This window comes from Capra hircus, chromosome 10, assembly GCF_001704415.2.
Source record: "Capra hircus breed San Clemente chromosome 10, ASM170441v1, whole genome shotgun sequence".
Taxonomy (NCBI): Eukaryota; Metazoa; Chordata; class Mammalia; order Artiodactyla; family Bovidae; genus Capra; species Capra hircus.
Window position 1 is genome coordinate 64,625,516 of NC_030817.1, and position 18,685 is coordinate 64,644,200.

General features: G+C 40.1%; 2 protein-coding genes across 3 annotated transcripts in view; both read right to left on the bottom strand.

The window, feature by feature from the left end:
- Positions 750 to 11,102, bottom strand: CCNDBP1 (cyclin D1 binding protein 1). The gene is made up of 11 exons (XM_005685548.3): positions 10,871 to 11,102; positions 10,639 to 10,698; positions 10,267 to 10,346; positions 8,423 to 8,504; positions 7,341 to 7,437; positions 7,096 to 7,166; positions 6,437 to 6,513; positions 5,809 to 6,089; positions 4,463 to 4,523; positions 2,315 to 2,361; positions 750 to 2,057 (listed from the first exon to the last, which is right to left on the bottom strand). The coding sequence occupies exons 1-11, from the start codon at positions 10,977 to 10,979 to the stop codon at positions 1,943 to 1,945; spliced, it is 1,080 nt and encodes a 359-aa protein (XP_005685605.1). The 5' UTR covers positions 10,980 to 11,102; the 3' UTR covers positions 750 to 1,942.
- Positions 11,181 to 18,685, bottom strand: part of TMEM62 (transmembrane protein 62) — a 45,365-nt gene continuing 37,860 nt past the window's right edge. For both annotated transcript variants that reach the window (XM_018054381.1, XM_013967012.2), the window contains exons 12-14: positions 16,526 to 16,630; positions 14,974 to 15,092; positions 11,181 to 12,025 (exon numbers count right to left, since the gene is read on the bottom strand). In XM_018054381.1, coding sequence (XP_017909870.1) covers positions 11,699 to 12,025; positions 14,974 to 15,092; positions 16,526 to 16,630 — 551 coding nt within the window. In that variant the 3' untranslated portion in view covers positions 11,181 to 11,698. The remainder of the gene's footprint in view (positions 12,026 to 14,973; positions 15,093 to 16,525; positions 16,631 to 18,685) is intronic.

Sequence of the window (18,685 nt, forward strand, 5' to 3'; positions counted from 1 at the left end):
GTTGCTTTGATACTCTCGGTTTTAATTCCTTTTCTTTGTAGTACTTGTTAACAAGTACAGAATGGCACTTTATGAAAGTAAATTAAAACTCTTGACTCAAAGAACTTCAGCCTCAAGTACATAGTATTCTCTCAAAAGAATGGATGCTGGACTTGCAGGCTACTATGCTAAGTGAAATAAGTTAGAGAAAGATAAACACTGTATGATATCACTTACATGTGGAATCTAAAAAATATAACAAATTAGTAAACATAAAAAAGAAGGGGTGGTGGGAATAAAAAGGACAGCTACTGTTGCTGATTGCACCTAGAGAGACCATGCGGATGTCAGATGGGCAGACGTGACGAAGTACATCTATACTAGCCAAAGGAGGCCCAGTAGAAGTGTGGAGACCTGTAGGACATGCCTAAGGCCTAGTCAGGTATAGCACTGTATACCCTGCTTTCTAAGATGTTACTTTCCAGGTTTACCTTGCTTTCCAATATGTGATCTTCCAGACTGATGTAAAAATATAATTAACTGGTGATGGTTTTGCAAAAGGATTAACTGAAGAGGCCCTTAATATTATATAAACTCTATAATCTTATACATTCAAATTTTTTTGATTTACAAAAATTTTGTACTTACATTTGGGGACAGGCAATACAAAATAGAAAACAATACAAATATGTATAAGGAAAATAAGTCTGTTCAATACAGTGAACAAACCTAACAACTGAGCTTGTTGACCTAAAAAATGAAACAGCCAGTTATTTTACCAGCAAAATGGGTTTATTCGGGAACAACAAACAACTGCAATTAGGGTCAAGCCAGCTATAGTAAAAGCCACAGCCAAGTCCCACAAACAGAGGGAAAGGGAGGAAGTTGGGAGCAGTTGTTTTGAACAAATTTTCATGGAGAAAAGCGAGAGTTCAGGGTGATGAGGAGTTTTCGTTAGCTTAGTAGCTAGGGTCAATTTCCAATTTCCTGTAGGAGATAAAATGTACACCATTCCTATCTATAATTGACAATCCTTCCTGTTATTTACCTAGAGTAACACTGTGTGAGAGCTCCTCCTTCTGGCCTCTCACTCCATTTTAAATAAGGTTTCACTTTTTTTTAATTTTCCAGCTTCCCAGGTGGCACTAGCAGTAAAGAAACTGCCTACCAATGCAGTAGATATGAGACTCAGGTTTGATCTCTGGGTTGGGAAGATCCCCTGGAAAAGGAAATGGCAAACCACTCCAGTACTCTTGCCTAGAAAATCGCTAAGACAGAGGAGCCTGGCAGGCTACAGTCTATGGGGTCGCAAAGAATCAGACGTGACTGAGCGACTAACACACTTAGTAATTTTCACAAGCTCTATACCAACAGAACTCTCTTTTGTGTGCTCTGTTGTGAGGCTCCTCTGTCCATGGAACTTTTCAGGCAAGAATACTGGAGTGGGTTGCCATTTCCGTCTCCAGTAGATCTTCCCATCCCAGGGAGTGAACCTCGTCTCCTGCGTCTCCTGCATTGCAGGCAGATTCTTTACCGCTGAGCCACTGGGAAAGCCCTTCAACACCAATATAGTAATGGAACAAACTGGAATAACATTCAAAAGAACTTGCTGGCAAGAATAATTATATACAGTAACATGCTGAAATATATTTTTGACAATGACACATTTTATTGAATAGGGAATAAGGCAGCTTCCCCAGGGATCTCTGAGAGGCAACTCAAAAACAAAAACTCGTGTAATTGTCTTTTGTATCTAGCACAGAAAAATATATCATACTCTTATGGTTTATAAATAATTGCCAGTTTGCCCTAATCACCAAACTTTGGTAATTGCGTCTCTTAGCAAGTATAGATAGGAACTCCCTTCCAATCCAGAAAGCATCCTAGCTCCATTCTAAAAGCAGACATCAGAGCTCGGCTGTGACAGTAAGAAAGAGAAGAGAGTTCAAATGAGCCTGAAAATTCATGATTCAACTTCATTCTGAGTGAGTTCTTTGATTCTGTTCATGCAATGATCAACAGCATTAATAAGTAAAGGAATCCAACTATCTTCTGGCTGTGGGGTCACATGACTTGCTCTGCAAATGCAATGGGAAAAACAGAAGTTACTTTTATTATACTGTCAAGGAAAAGACCTATCCTCAAAAGAGAGCACAGGGAAAACTATAGTAAAAGAGGGCAAGTTTCTCTGCAGAAACTCAGCTGCTCCATAAGCAAAGCTGAAAGAAAACACTACACTCACTTTCTACTCTTTGAAATGGGGGTTTGGGAGTTGAGAATGGCTGTACAGGCTTATTCTCAAAAAGCTATTTGGGGATAAAGTCTTCATACTCACTTTGTTATTTCGAGTGCCTTCTTTAAAACGGATACAAGTTTTGCAGACTAGATAAAAAAAGAAACAAGAGAAGTTACTCACCCTGAGCCCTACCACAAAAAGGAAAGGAGAGGAGACTTCCCTGGAGGTCCAGTGGCTGGGGCTCTGAGCTCCCAGTGCAGGGGTCCTGGGTTCAATCCCTGGTCAGGGAAGTAGACCCCACAGGCCACAACTAAAAGATCCTGCATGCCCCAACAAAGAACGAAGATACTTTGGGGCGCAGCTAAAACTCAGCACAGCCAAAGAAATAAAACAAATATTTAGGGGGAAAAAAAGGAAAGGAGAAAAAAAACGGAAAAGAGGAAAAAAGGGGCGGGGGGAGAAGAGCTAAAATATTTTACTTGAATATTAAAATATTTAATACTTTGGCTCTCTTCCCCCACTTTTTTTTCACATTCACTTTTTTAAAACTGACTTAAGAAATAAACATCTCTAGCAATTCACCATGTCAGTTACCCTAGAAACAATTTTAAGGAATGCATGGTACATTGGTAGCATTCATACATCCTCATGTTATTTTGTCACTGGTATTCTTAAAATTCATAAGTAAAAAGAAAAACAACAGTTGTTTCTGCTATACATATCCTGAACTATCAGCAGAGCTGGGACAAGAAGTCAATTTTTAAAAAGTGAAAGTGAGAAAAAAGGAAGGAGGAGAGTTAAAATATTACAGTATTTTAATACTCAAGTAATAAGTCATTAAAAAAAACCTTGGAGGAAACAATCAAAAACAAAAATGTTGATTAGGTGGCAGGATCATGGACTCTTTTCTATTTAGCAAAATCTTATTAATACTGCTGCTGTAGCATCTTTATAAGCTTTTTTTACATTTAAATTTTTTTTAAAGAAAACAAGAAAAGGAAAAATATAACCTAAATTTGTCCTAACTGCTGATAGTTCAGGATATATACAGCAGAAACAACTGGGTTTTTTTTAAAAAAACTTAAAATTTTAAGAATACCAATAACAAGATAACATGAGGATGTATGTATCCTACCAATATACCATGCATTCCTTAAAACTGCTTTTAGGTAACTGACATGGCGTATTACTAAGGATGTTTATTTCTTCAGAAGTCAATTTTTTTTAAAGTGAATGTGAAAAAAAAGATAATGTCCAAAAGGATCCTAATTCTACTCCAAGGTGTTTCCACATTGTGAAGATACATTTGATGACTCTATTAATAATTTCCACTATCTAATTTACCAAATATTATTAGGACTGATACATCTGATGGTAAAATATAAGCTATCTGCAATTTTACTTCTCTTTCCAATAAAATGAGACATAATAATAACTTAAAGTTTATAAAAAATAAGAGAACAGAACTCTAGCACAGGACCTAGGACTTCAAAGAAAATAATAAAATCAGATTTTTATAAAGAGCTTAACCCTTCATGACCACTCATGGTTAGATCACATGTTGATATGAGAATAGAGAACAGATATAGAATTAGAACAGATATTAAATATATTCTAATATTTTGTATTATAGTATTCTCTATTAGAATAAATAGAGTATTCACCTATTTTGGCCTATACTGGAAATTAGAAACTTATAACTTCATGTTGAAAGAATCCTAAAGCATTGTACTAATTAAGACTTTCTCTCAAGGCATGGTTTTCTAAGGTCTTTGGGTGTGTGCATGCTAAATCACTTCAGCTGTGTCTGACTCTGCACACCTACAGATGGTGGCCCACCAGGCTTCTCCATCCATGGGTTTCTCCAAGCAAGAATACTGGTGTGGGTTGCCATGCTCTCCTCCAGAGGCTCTTCCTGACCCAGGGATCAGACCATGTCTCTTACGTCTCCCACCCTGACAGGTGCATTCTTCACCGTGAGTGCCACCAAGGAAGCCCCTCTAAGGTCTTTGGGTTTTTCTAAACAATTACCCAAGTGGTTATGGAAGAGAGAGTACTATCAGAGCTCATTGCTATCAGAATTCAAATTCAACAAATATTTATCAAGCACAAACATGGTGACATTACTATTGTACTTGCATCCAAGTGTAACAAATAAACATATTCCCCACAGTTTAAGGAAATACCAGTGATTACTGAAATCCTACCAATTAGGTCTGCAGCTATTCCCTCAAAGCCAGTACTTACATTGATTCGCACAGTCAAAGGGCACACAGGAGGGTAAATGCTCAGAGCCAAGTCATCCACACTAAAGGGAGAAAGAAAAAATAACCATTAACCAAGAAGGAACAAAGCTCATCTAGGTGGTCTCCAGGACACAACTAAGGATGCAACAAGTGAGGAAATAATTCCCAGAAATGCATCAGTTCCTTACACTGGGCAACCAATAAATAACCAATTCAACTGGTATTTATGGAACACATACCTACTCTGTTTTACTAAGAAGTTGAGGAGGGGGGGATCTCCCTTGGCTAGTAGGATGGAACATTATTAATTAAGTTAAAAATGTTTGGATCTGAAACCATAAGTTTAATAACTGATATAGGCAGGGTTCATCCCTGAATGCCATTAAAGTAGACATCACTTTAATCAAGCAATCAAGTTAGTGCTGTACCACCAAAAACACGACAAACTAATACCATGTGCCTCTCTGACATGATGCAATGAAAAGCATGAAACACTCAACTAAGCAATATTCTTGCCACAAATGTTTAACCTGAATATAATTATGAGAAAACAACCACATGAATCCAGATTGCTAGATATTTTACAATGTAACTGACTTGGATTCTTTAAAAATGTCAAGAAAATAAAAAAAAATTTATAAATGTTAATGACAAAAAAAGCTAAAAAAGGACAGGGACTGTTTTAGTTGCAAGATACCAAAGAAAAGACAACCAAATGCAGTATAACCCCTTGACAGAACCCTGAATTAAAAAACAAACAACAAAGCTATAGAAGATGTTTTAGAGACAATTTGGGAAATCTGAGTATTAGATAATATTACTATACTCAGTATAATCTTTATCGTCAGGGAATGGCAAACCACTCCAGTATTCTTGCCTGGAGAATTCCATGGACAGAGGAACCTGGCAGGCTACAATCCATGAGGTTGCAAAGAGTCAAACATGACTAAGTGACTATCACAAACAAACACATATTCAATGTAAATTTCTTAAATGTAATACTAAGAATAAAACTGTTTTTTCTTAGGAAATACATGCTGAAATATTCAGGGAAAAACATCACTGATGTCTGCAACTTACAAATGGTTCAGGGATGAAAACAGCACATCTATTTCAGTTTTTAAAAAGGTACATCTAATTACAGAGAAATAAACCAATACAGAAAAAAAAAAGTGAACAAGAGGTGAACCTAGATGGAAGTACAGGTACTCGCTACAATACTTTTTAACCCTTCCTGCAGATTTGAAAACTTTCAAAACAAAAAGATGGGGAAAAACCTTCAGGTGACGGCACAAGTTGAGGTCAGAATGCTGCTGCTGGGATGTTTTGAGTGGAGGTCACGCTTACCTAGGGCTGATCTCATCAGAAATGTCCACAATGTCATCCAGCTGGGCCACCTGATCCTTCTTCCCGTTCTCTGCCACTGAGAGCCGAATTTTCTTCAGGCAGGCTTTGGATGCTCTCGCCAGTGCAAGGCATGGGATTATGAGCTCCTGGTCTCCCTCTGACCAATATGAGTCCCGATTGTTTGGACATCCCAATATATCCTCCTCATCAACATGGTTGTCAGAGGTGTCCTCCTCAATGTCATTCAAGAGGCCACAGTAAGGGTCACATTCTTCCACAGCCTAAGATACAACAGGATATATGTGCATGCCAAAAAAAAAATGTATTAATACTTTTAGCATCATGTCGGAGCTGTCCCCAGACTTCAGCCAGCTATTTCCCTAAATGGCTACAGAGCTGAATCACCTCACACATGCTGTTCTAACTCTCCTAGTGCAGCAATGGAACAGAGAGGAATGGCACAAATCACACCCCCACATGGGGCAGGGGGAGATGGGAGATGGAGGGTGGGAGTGAGGGGGGACCCATGTGGTCCATGCTTGACACATCTTCTCTCTTTATAACCAATCCTCATCTACTAGACACAGAGTGGCCTTCCAATGACCATCAAAGAAAGAGGTCCTCTCACCTGCTCCATCTCCTCATGTGCATCCTTCACAAGATCCACACTCTTTGTCAGCACTGAAAGGGCTGCAGCTTTGTTATCTACGAGTGAAGAACGAGAAGCACTGCAGTTAGTGGAGAATCCCAACAATTCTCAAGTCTGCAAAAAGCAACAGTGTTCTCATCTGAAGGGAGTGCCAAGGACAGTAAACAAGGGCAGCAGTTGAATGTAAAATTCTTCTCATATACATCCTCTGGGTGCCCAGACAGCGGGGCTAAAAAGCTTCCTGTCATTCACCATAGGAAGAAATATAATAGTCACATGATGTTTCTCAGCATGGCACCCTTGGATGACCACTGCTCTTGGCCTAGCAGGCTCTACCCCATAACTGCTTCAGTGTCTCCAAAATACTGCCCGTGGGGCAGGACCAGAAGAGAAAACCACATCTGTTCAACAAGAGACAGAGCCACAGCCAGAGGGTGTTTGAATTTAGAAGTTACGTGAACTAAAAAGACTGGCAAAAAGAATTAATACCTATCTTTTCATGTTGGTGATAAACTAGACCTATTTCACTAAGTTCTTTACGTAAGTAAAAATACATACTACTACAAAACTGGCAGCTAGACATGAGGTCTGTCAGCTTTGGCCAGCAGAGTCAATGTCTACTTTCTACTCTCACTCACCTTTTGGGATCTGAGGTATATGCTGGCAAGCATCCCAGACACTGTTGTAGGGAATCAGGTTCTCAGGGTTGCTGAAAGGAATCAATAAGGATATATCAATAACCTGGGTTCCTGTTTCCTACAAAGGTCCTTCCTGCTGGTCATTAATCTCAGTTATCAGTAACTTTGCTGTTAAAATGACTTTTTCCCCCCTCCCAGAAACAAAGAACCCCATTACCCAATAACTCCAGCTGTGGCATCACTACCTCTGAGCTGGACTGTTGTAAAGTGCTTCCACAAGCTGAGCCATGTCATCCACGATGTCCAGAGTGGCGCTCCGCACCAGCTTTCGCAGGGTGATGCCTATAGCCAGACCCAAAGACTAATTAAGCAGCCTGTTTGTCTTTCCAGAAGTCTGGAAAGTCTTCCTGAGAATCTAAGCCCTACAGAATTTGAGGTAATGTGCACCCACATGCTTTAACCGGAGTGCCAACACAAAACCCAGGTCTTATGTATATCCCCATGTCATTTGCTTGCTCCTCCCACCATTCCTTAGTGGTATTTTCCAAAAGAGATCTGAAACAAAATCGTTCCATGACAGCATGTATTCATTCATTAAAAAGTAGTTTCTTGGGACTTTCCTGGTGGTCCAGTGGCTAAGACTCTACGCTGCCAATGCAGGGGCCAGGGTTCAATCTCTGGTCAGGGAACTAGATCCTACATGCCACAACTCAGAGTTCACATGCTACAACTAAAGACCCTGCATGCCATAACAAAGACTGAAGAGCACGCCTGCCGCAACCAAGACCTGGCTCAGCCAAATAAATAAAATAATACACATTCTTTAAAATAGTTATTTCCTGGCATTTGTGGATAAAACACTTCAAGTTTAAACCACATGAGTAACCCTGAAGATCCATGAGACATGTATTCATTTATAATTGTAACCTGATAATAATCAAGACACGAAGATACAGGCAGAGCTGGAGGCCACTTAACCTATAAGGGAGCTCAGAAACAGCATGTGATGAGGAGAAGCCTGGGGATGGCACTGATAACCAAGCAGTATCTGTGGTGATTATAATGCATTAGAGACGGAGAAGCCAGTGAGAATTAAAAATGTTAAGAGTCAAGTAAGGCAGGGGACATGAGAACACAGTATCTGAACTTTAGCACAAAGGCTTACTTATGGAGGTCACTTATATAACTACCTTTGACTGCACTTAATGGGAGAAAGTTACATTACATGATCAAATTGAGGAAAAGGTAAAATTCTCAGGACATAAGCTGTCACATTAGCAAAGATCTACCCCATAAACTGAACACTTATGTGTATGGAGTGGCTTACCCTGATCCTTGGGAAACAAATAGTACACTGCAATAATTGCCTTGATGGCAGCACGCACTTGTTCACAGAACCTCTGTGTTTCCTAGGAGATGATAAGCCAATTTCAGAAAGAAAAGAAGAAATGGATTAGATCGATGTGGTCAAGCCATCTACAGGGGAAAAGAGCAGACATCTGTACAGCATCATCAAACATTTTCTGAAGTCCTATTATGCATCAGGCTGTGCTGTTCTCATCACATACCAGGGAGGAGTTAGCTGGATACCAGGTACTGAGCAGAAACTCAGTAAGACAAGAAGAAATTGTAGGTAAAACATCCCTGATACTCTATATCCCAAGATACCTGTGATCAGCTTTGAGGTATTCACCATATCTTAGACCAGGAGTTGGCAAACTAGAGCCCAAGGGCCCAATCAGGCTTACAGCCAGTTTTTGCAAATAAAATGTTTCTAGGACACAGCCACACTCATGCGTTTACAAATTGTCTATAATAGTATTCACACTACAGAGGCAGAGTGGAGTAGCTGGACTGCAAAGCCTAAAATGTTTACTATTTGGCCTTTTACAGAAAAGTTGTCAGCTCTATCTTAGACCATTAACCAGTTGTCTATCTCTCTGCCTCTGTCTCTAACAGAATTTCAGTATACCTAAAGGAAATGAGCATGGACTCTACAATGCTCAATGCTGACTATTTTCCTTCTAGGCAGTCACTGGCTTTCCCTTATCTTCCTTGTCCTCACTGCTCTGCTAAATTCCAAGCCAGTGCTATGCAAAATGTGGTCTACAGATGGTGCCAGTCCATAAATGATCTGTCACCAGTCTGAGATGGATAGGTATAAAGATTGAGAGTACTTAGAAACTTTTACGCCAATGTGACATTGTTTCAACATCCAAACATATAATTTTGTAAAAATATCACGTTGTAAGGACTGGAATTAAAAAAAAAAAAAAAAACCATTCTTTGGCAGAATTAATGTGCTGAGATCCTAAGAAAGCAATTGTGATTCAAATATATATAATTCATATAAAGCCATATTTTAATTTTTCATCTACAAATGAAAAAACCACTGTCCTGAGCATGTACAGGGTAATCAAACTGACAAAAATTAAAGACAAAGATAAAATATTAAAAGCAACAAGGGAAAAGTGACAAATAACATACAAGAGAACTCCCATAAGGTTACCAGCTGATTTCTCAACAGAAACTATTATCACTTGTGTAAAAAGAAGCAGCCATATGCACTTAAGTGTGAATATGCATAGCATATATATGGAATGATACAAAAGGAACCAAAGACAGGAGATATAAACTTTTTAGCACATTTAACTTTGATATCTTTTGAACCTTATACTGTCTACATTATTATATATAAATATAATAATATATAATATATATAATAGCATAAAAATAATTCAGTACAAAAGAGTATTAATGTAGTATAATAGAAAAGGTGGAGCTCAAACATCAGATAGAACCTAATTTAAGTCCTAGCTCCACTACTTATCTACCGTAAACTGAGCCTCTGAGCCTGCCTGTTCATGTCAGAAAAGGATTATGTATGTGAAAACACTTAGCAAATAGAAAGTACATTTTAAAATGCCAGAAAGGAAATAACCAGGATGAACCTCAGAATGACCCAATATTTAGAAGAGCCATCTACCCCATGACAACTACTGCATTTGACAATTTGATCTTCAGAACAATCCTGTCGGTGTGAGAACCTTCACCTTACTCGACACATGAGGAAATTAAATCCCCAGATTTGAGTGTAAAAGGTGGAAAGAAAATGAGAGGCTTCCTAAGGAATACTGAGCAGCACAAGAATCCTAGAAAAGTGAAGCCCACCTGTGGAGACGGCAGCGGAAGTCGAGAGAAGGCTACGGTCAGAGTCGTGGCTTCCCTTGACACTGTCACAGCTGCCTCATCTGGGGGAGTGACAGCAGGCGGCAAGAGCCAATATGTTAGTGTCAAAAGGAAAAGGCTGCAACGGCTGCACGGACCTTGAAAATAATGCGTTCCCTCTCCACCCATGCCCGCTGAGACGTCTCTAAAACACCTCCAAAAATCGGTGTTTTATATTTCAACCTCGGAGGTACCAAGGATAGGTAAGGAGGAGTATCCCCGCAGAGAGGCTGGGGCGGGGCGGGGAGGGGAGCAGGAAGGAAAGGAGTAGGGAAGAGATGAGAGACAGCAGTCTCCAATAGGAGAGGCACTCACTGAGTCTTCTCCAAAAGGCCTCCCGATCAAACTCCTTGGTGGTTTCCTGGGCTTCGCCGACTAGTGGGTGCGGGGTGTGCGCCGGGCGGCGACAAACGAAAGAGCACAGGTAAGCGGAACGACCTCCGGACCCACCTCCTCCGCCCGGACCCGGCGCCGCGGCCGCCAAGGCCTGGCCCCTTCCCACCCAAGCTCGCCCCTGCGGTCACCCGGCCTCACTATGTCAGCTCACCCCGCACTCCAGGAAGCAACTGCCGCAGCTCCCCGGCTAGGTGCCGAAGCTGTTCCAGAGGCGGACCCAGGGTGGGGTCTGGGGCTGCAGATACAGCTGCGCTCTCCATCCCAGTACCGCGTTTGGAGCCAGCGGACCAAGCCCCCACAACAGCTTCCGGAGCCGCACTGCTGTCGCAGCTCCTCTTCCAGGCCACGGTTTCGCTTCCGGCAACAACCTGCCCCGCCTCGGAAGCCCCGCCACACCCCTTCCGCTCTCAAAAGCCCCGCCTCACTCCCGCTCCTAGCGACACAAGCAAGACCCAGACCGAGTTGTTTCTTATTCATTTATTGGTATTTGATTAGTTGAAAACACCCCCGACTGAGGAAGCAGAGAGCCCATAATCCTGTCGAAAAAAGGACTAGGAACTAAACAAGGGTAGTCAGGGTTAGGTCAAGTTTGCACGTTCCCTGTCCCTAAAGTGGCCTCCTTACAGGCTGCCAAGTTCCAGACACTGTGCTAGGTACTTTACATGAGGTATCTAAAAAACACACTGAGTGGGCCTCAGATACTCCCTTATCCACCAGCCCCTGCCCTGTGGATCTCCTAGATAAAAGCTTTCTCTTCACAAAAGTAAATCAACCCTTTACCTTCTTGAGGAAGGGAGGAATCACGGCATTACATAGTTTTCTGCAGTCCATTCTGCAAGAATCAGTAATAGGTAATTCCCCCCAACTCCCAGGTGTCCAAGGAACAGCAGCTCCCTGACGTTTGCCCATCAATACTGGCCTTTCACCTGCTGCTGAGGCAGAGGCCTGGGCTACAGAGGTGGATGAGGAGATACAGACTTCAGGAGCTCAAGTGGCTTTTTAACTGCACTATGAAGGTTCCAAGCTTAGCAGAGTTCACTGTCCAAACACAACGAATGAGAACAGGTGTCGCCAGTGTCAACCAGGTCCGTAAAGGGGAGAATAATAAAGCTAGAGTGCCATATGTCACATGAAGATAGTAGCAGGAATAAATATGCCAGATGTACAGCAGTAACATAAGTAGGTGAACAGGTATGATTTTCAAGTATTTTCCTTGACGGAGATGAGACCTGAAGCTGTGACCAAAGCACCGCTGCAGCAAAATCCAACACAGGTAACCCATCAAGGGGATGTTAAAAAACACCAGCTGGAAAGAACAGAACAGAACCATTAGCTTATTAAGCCCTGGTGGGGTCAGGTCTCACTACCATATTATTGGTGGCTCCTAAAAATATGTTGCTGTCTCTCTTGGGGGTTAACTGATACTTTATGCTTTAATCACACTTGTGTCCTTAGTTGTTTATTTGCCTGCATCCTTTTGTTCATCTTAAAGGCAAGTGTCATTTCATTTCTGTTGAAGCTCTCAAATGTTTAAGGTAGAAATGAATATATATGTCTATGTACAAACACACACACACACACATATATATACAGTACTTTTTTTGGGGGGGGGTAGAGAGAGGGGGGAACTTGGATATCAATATTTTTTCTTTACTTTGCATGTGTAATTGAAGTAACATAATGAATACTAGAATACAAACTAGAAGATTTAAGATTTATAATTCAACCATAACTACAATATGAATTTTCATTCACCAAATAATTATTGAGCACTCATTATGTGACAGGCACTGTGCAAGGCTGTAGGCAAGGGACACACTGATGAACAAGTCAGAAAAGATGCTTCAGACAGCTTACATTCTAGTACAGAAAAGAGGAAACCCACTCCCCAAAAAAGAGGAGGGGGAAGATAATTACAGATGGTGATAAATTCAATGAAGAAAATAACTGGTTACAGGGCAACGGGAGATGGGCTATCTGAGGTCTGAAGGACAGAAATGAGTCAGTAGAAGAGCATTCCAGGCAGAAGAACAAATGAAAAGCCCAGAGATGGGCCCATCTCCCGTTACTCTCCTGTTAGCCTGGAACATGATAAGGTAGGTGGAACTTGGGGCAGTCAGCAGGACCCAGATCATGTCACTGATCTGCTTTAAGAGTTTTAAGCTGACAATAGGGAGACAAGAGCAACAACGGGAAACCAGTTAGGGGGTTACTGCAGTAGCCCAGGCAAGAAATAATTATTGGGGACTTCCCTGGTTCACTGCAAGAATCCAGCATGCAATGCAGGGGATGTGGGTTTGATCCCCAGTTGGGGAAATAAGATCCCATATGCCGTGGAGCAACTAAGCCCATGCTCTGCAACTACTGAATGCATGTGCTCCAGAGCCCAGGCACCACAACCAGAGAGCCCAAGTACTGCAAGGAAAGATCCCTCATGATGCAACGAAGATCCTGCATGCTGCAATTAAGACCTGACACAGCCAAATAATTTTTTTTAATAAAGAAACATGATTAGGTAAGAATGGTGGTAACAGTGACAGAGAAAAGACATGTACATTGCTACTTGCTGATGAATTAGATAAAACTGTGAGGGAAGGGGAAGAACTTAAGATGCATCCTAGATAATTTATTGAAACTGCGAAGAACTTGGGAGAAACAGGTTTGGGGATACAAATGAAAGGTCCTGTTAGAGACATACAAGATTCCTGTGAGATATCTAAGGAAGATGCGAAATACTAGTTGTATATACAGGCACCTGAGGTGCAGAGAAGAAGTCTAGGTCAGAAATATAATAGATTTATGAGCTATGGACCTAGATGATACATAAAATCAATTCTTGGTATACTATTTATTAAAATATGACTGTAAACCCACCTTTTGGTAAAGCTCAGATCTTATTTGGAATAAGGATGCTCCTGTCAAAGCTATGGTTTTTCCAGTAGTCATGTATATGTATGTTAGAGTTGGACCATAAAGAAAGCTGAGCACCAAAGAATTGATGCTTGTGAACTGTGGTGTTGGAGAAGACTCTTGAGAGTCCCTTGGACTGCAAGGAGATCAAACCAGTCAATCCTAAAAGAAATCAGTCCTGAATATTCATTGGAAGGACTGATGTGAAAGCTGAAGCTCCAACACTTTGGCCACCTGATGGCAAAGAACTGACTCACTGGAAAAGACCCTGATGCTGGGAAACATTGAAGGCAGGAGGAGAAAGGGACAATAGAGGATGAGATGGTTGGATGGCATCACCAACTGGATGTACATGACTTTGAGCAAGCTCCAGGGATTGGCGATGGACAGGGAACCCTGGCGTGCTGCAGTCCATGGGGTTGCAAAGAGTCAGACATGACTGAGGGACTGAACTGAACTGAAGGATGCTCCTGAGAGACAGCCTCCATCTACATAATAGAAAACTGAACTAGACCTGGATCTCGACACATATGAAATGCTGCTAAACAGAATATTCTGGCTTGTGGTCAGTGTTCACTAGGCAGAGATCTTCCCTACTTGTCTGTCTCTAACCCTGCAGATCATGCTTTACTGCCCTCTTATGAGGCTGTGAACTTATTTTGAACAATGTTTTTGGATCTCTTATAAAACTTCAGATCATCACCTCAGATTTTGATCCATTAGCCCCATTAGGTAAGAACAATAAACAAATTGTTAGGTAAACAGTTTTCAAACCTGTTTACAGAGATTTGCTACAGGTCTGGGATTTTTGTTTGTGTTTGTTCTAAAGAAATCTCAATCCAAATGTAAACCTAATATATCAGTGTTTTCAAAAACAAGTGAACTGCTAAGACAGCTAGAAAGCTTCCAAAAGTGGGTAACTGATCCACTTTTCTTGTGTGTCTATTTTTCCTTTCCTCCCTCTGAAATAGTTTCCTTCTTCATTATCATAACCAATTTTGGTTTACCCTGAAGTCTATCATTTATTCTACCATAAGTCTCTTCTTTCACTGTTTGTAGATGAAAAAGCACAGTGAAACAAACAAACAACAAAAACCTCTCTCACCTCTTATAAACCCTCCTGCCAAAAATGTATTTTAGATGCTTACAAGACTGGTGGAAGAAGGAGCTTGGAAAGCATTATAAAAACAAATAAAACACCAAATACTAAATACCTGCCCTGCCGGTATGTTAGGACACATGATCTGTGGTATTTAATTTGGGATTTTGGATATAATTCATAATTGTTATGCAATTAGGCCAGCAAAACCAGGATGTTCTTAAATTGTATTTCTGAATTCTTACCTGGAGAATTCCAACTATAAACGTTACACTGCCTTGTAGGAAATGTCCATCAACAAAGATCCCAAAGGAAAAGCAGCAGCCCAATTTGCCTTTAGTGATTTCACCAACAAACCATGGGCCTGAAAGAGGCAATGGATAGGAAAGGAATTATATAACTATGACTCTGATTATACACATCACAGGATACATTTTAGGACTAATGAAGAAATATGAAACTAGTCATCTATAAGCATTTACTTGCAAAGCTTTTCTTCTCTGTTAATCTCTGTGTTGTACCCAATATCCCAGCCAACCAATTATTTGCTCTTTTGCTCCCTATTTCTCTAGATTATAAAACTGCCTAAGTGCTATATCTGGAATAGATTCCAGAAACAGACTGGAGTACATTCACAAATTTTAGAAGATTCTATTGCAGTAATGCATTAACTTTCCTTTAAGAAGCACAAAGTTACTCCATAGACACCATACTTAATCTTCCAGATAACTGAAATTTACTCCTTTAAGCAATAAGACTTTAATCATTCTAAAATGTACTTCTTATCTTTCTTATTAATATTAGTGAATATATTTTATCCTTTTCTTGCTGACCCACAATCCTTACTTTGTACTTCAACTACATACTCAAGGTTAACATGTTCATAGCTTAACTCACTTCCTTATTTTTCATCTGCAATGCCAGAATGACTTTTCTCTACTCCCTGCTATTATTTACTGCTCCTTCTCAATGTGCAGGCTTCTGGAACTACTATATTGTCAAGAGTGATTAAGGGACAGTCGGATTTCCCTTCTCAAAATGCAATACTATCATTTGCTGGTAAGAGTAGAGTTCAACTTTTAAAAGTCACAGGTAATTTTCTCAGATATATATTATATATACTCTATTAGATACATCTTAGTTTAAGTTTTAACCTTTAAAAGTGGAACAACTTCTCCTCTTCTAATGTTTCCCTTTACAGTCACGAAGCAAATCACTTGCTTTGGTCCTAGTGGAAAACAAGTGTCTGAAACAGCCTCAACCCATCTTCTAACAAGGAAACCAACCTCCAAAGGGGAATCGGCCATAGTTTGTTATACAAAATTGTAAAGAGTCATATTTTTATTTAACTACTTTCTGTTCTCTGGTGGGAGTAACTAATTAGGAAATAAAAGTCCAAAGATGGACTCAAAGTATAAAATATAGACTAAGGATATATTAACTCCTAAATGACTCTTAGTAAGGGACATTCATAAATTCTGACAAAGTAATGAAAGAAATAAGTGTGGTGAAATAGAGGACAAAGCTTTAACGTGATCAAAGGCTGCTCTGAGGAGATGACATTTAAGCTGAACTTCTATCTTCTATTAAGTTTCTACACAAGTACTAATTGTCATGGTCCTCTCAGCACCCTTAAGTTAGCCTGGTGTTGATTAAATGTCCTTTAAGTTAGGAAAGGACTGTATTCCCCAAGATCATGCCCCAGGAAAAGAAGCTAATGTTAAATGGCTAATGTTAAAATTCTCAATACATTCTTTGGCAGAATTCTCCACAATCTCAGGTTTCCTAATGACTTACCCAGCACTGTATACAGGGTCAGCAGCAACACAGAATAGTAGGAGATATTTAGTTTGCTCAAGACATGAAGGGAAAATGACGTCAAATTTGTAAATCCTGGTGGTCCTAAACAGAATAAATTTGAAAACTCCAGTAAACACATTCAAAGTTCAGGTTCTTTAAAATATTTTCTAGAAGACTTCCAATGGCTATCTACTACTTCTTCAGCAAATCATTTGTAATATGGATGACATTACTTTAAATCAGCAGTTGGCAGGAATTCGGGGAAGCTATTTCACTTAGAATTACAGAGGGTAGGAAGTTCAAAGCAATGGTGTAGATGCAAGACACACACACACACATAAATATTCTATGGTCAAAAAATGATCAAGTCTTTGTTTTCCATGAGACTTAGTATCCGAACGTACAAACTTCCAAAAGTTGTATCAGAGTATGTCACAGGTCACCCAGTGTTCTGGGTGCACTGCAGCACTATTTACAATAGCTAAGACATGGAAGCAACCTAAATGTGTGCATGAGTGAGTGCTCAGCCATGTCTGACTCTTTGCAACCCCACAGACTATAGCCCACAAGGCTCTTCCATCCATGGAATTTTCAAGGCAAGAATACCAGACTGGGTTGTCATTTCCTATTCCAACACACTATGTTTAAGACAAATAATCAACAAGGATGTACTGTATAGCAGTTTTGGTTTCAAATTGGGAAAACAGTACATCAAGGCTATCTACTGTCACCCTGCTTATCTAACTTCTATGCAAAGTACATCATGCAAAATGCCAAGCTGGAAGAAGCACAAGTTAGAATCAAGATTGCAGGGAGAAATATCAATAATCTCAGATATGCAGATGATACTACACTTATGGCAGAAAGCAAAGAAGAACTAAAGAGCCTCTTAATGAAGGTTAAAGAGGAGAGTGAAAAAGTTAGCTTAAAACAACTAAGATCATGGCCCCTGATCACATCACTTCATGGCAAATAGATGGGGAAACAATGGAAACAGTGATAAGACTTTATTTTATTGGTCTCCAAAATCACTGTGAATGGTGACCGCAGCCATGAAATTAAAAGACGCTTGCTCCCTGGAAGAAAAGCTATGACCAACCCAGACAGCACATTAAAAAACAGAGACATTACTTTGCCAACCAATGTCTGTAGTCAAAGCTATAGTTTTTCCAGTAGTCATGTATGGATGTGAGAGCTGGACGATAAAAAACACTGAGCGCCAAAGAACTGACGCCTTCAAACTGTGGTCCTGGAGAAGACTCTTGAGAGTCCCTTGGCCAGTAAGCAGATCAAACTAGTCAATCCTGAAGAAACTCAGTCCTGAATATTCATCAGAAGGACTAATGCTGAAGATGAAACCTGATGTGAAGAGCCGACTCACTGGAAAAGACCCTGATACTGGGAAATGTTGAAGGCAGGAGGAGAAGGGGACAACAGAGGATGAGACGGTTGGATGGCCTCACCGACTCAATGGACCTGAGTTTGAGCAAGCTCTAGGAGTTGGTGATGGAGAGGGAAGCCTGGTGTGCTACAATCCATAGTGTCACAAAGAGTCGGACATGAGTGAGTGACTGAACAACAACTGTATAGCACAAGGAACTCTACTCAATCTTCTGTGATAACCTACATGAGGAAAGAATCTGAGAAAGAATGGATACATGCATATATATAACTGAATTACTTTGCTGTATACCTGAAATACAACATTATAAATCAAATATACTCCAATAAATTTTTAAAACTATATATATATATATATCAAAGGCAAATATCAAAATTTAATCTTAAGTATGAATATCTAAAGTTAACATGAATTCTGGAAATAAAAGCAAAAATAAACAAATGGGATCTAATTATAATTAAAAGCTTCTGCACAACAAAGGAAAATATAAGCAAGATGAAAAGACAGCCTTCGGAATGGGAGAAAATAATAGCAAATGAAGCAACTGACAAACAACTAATCTCAAAAATATACAAGCAACTTATGCAGCTCAATTCCAGAAAAATAAACGGCCCAATCAAAAAATGGGCCAAAGAACTAAATAGACATTTCTCTAAAGAAGACATACGGATGGCTAACAAACACATGAAAAGATGCTCAACATCACTCATTATTAGAGAAATGCAAATCAAAACCACAATGAGGTACCACTTCAC

Excerpts from the sequence above, each read along its gene's own strand:
- CCNDBP1 (XM_005685548.3), bottom strand. The coding sequence starts at position 10,979 with ATGGAGAGCGCAGCTGTATCTGCAGCCCCAGACCCCACCCTGGGTCCG. Across the intron at positions 7,438-8,422 it reads TTTGTTTCCCAAGGATCAGG|GCATCACCCTGCGAAAGCTG; the intron begins GTAAGCCACTCC and ends GTCTGGCTATAG. Across the intron at positions 2,362-4,462 it reads CTTTGACTGTGCGAATCAAT|TCTGCAAAACTTGTATCCGT; the intron begins GTAAGTACTGGC and ends TTTTTTATCTAG.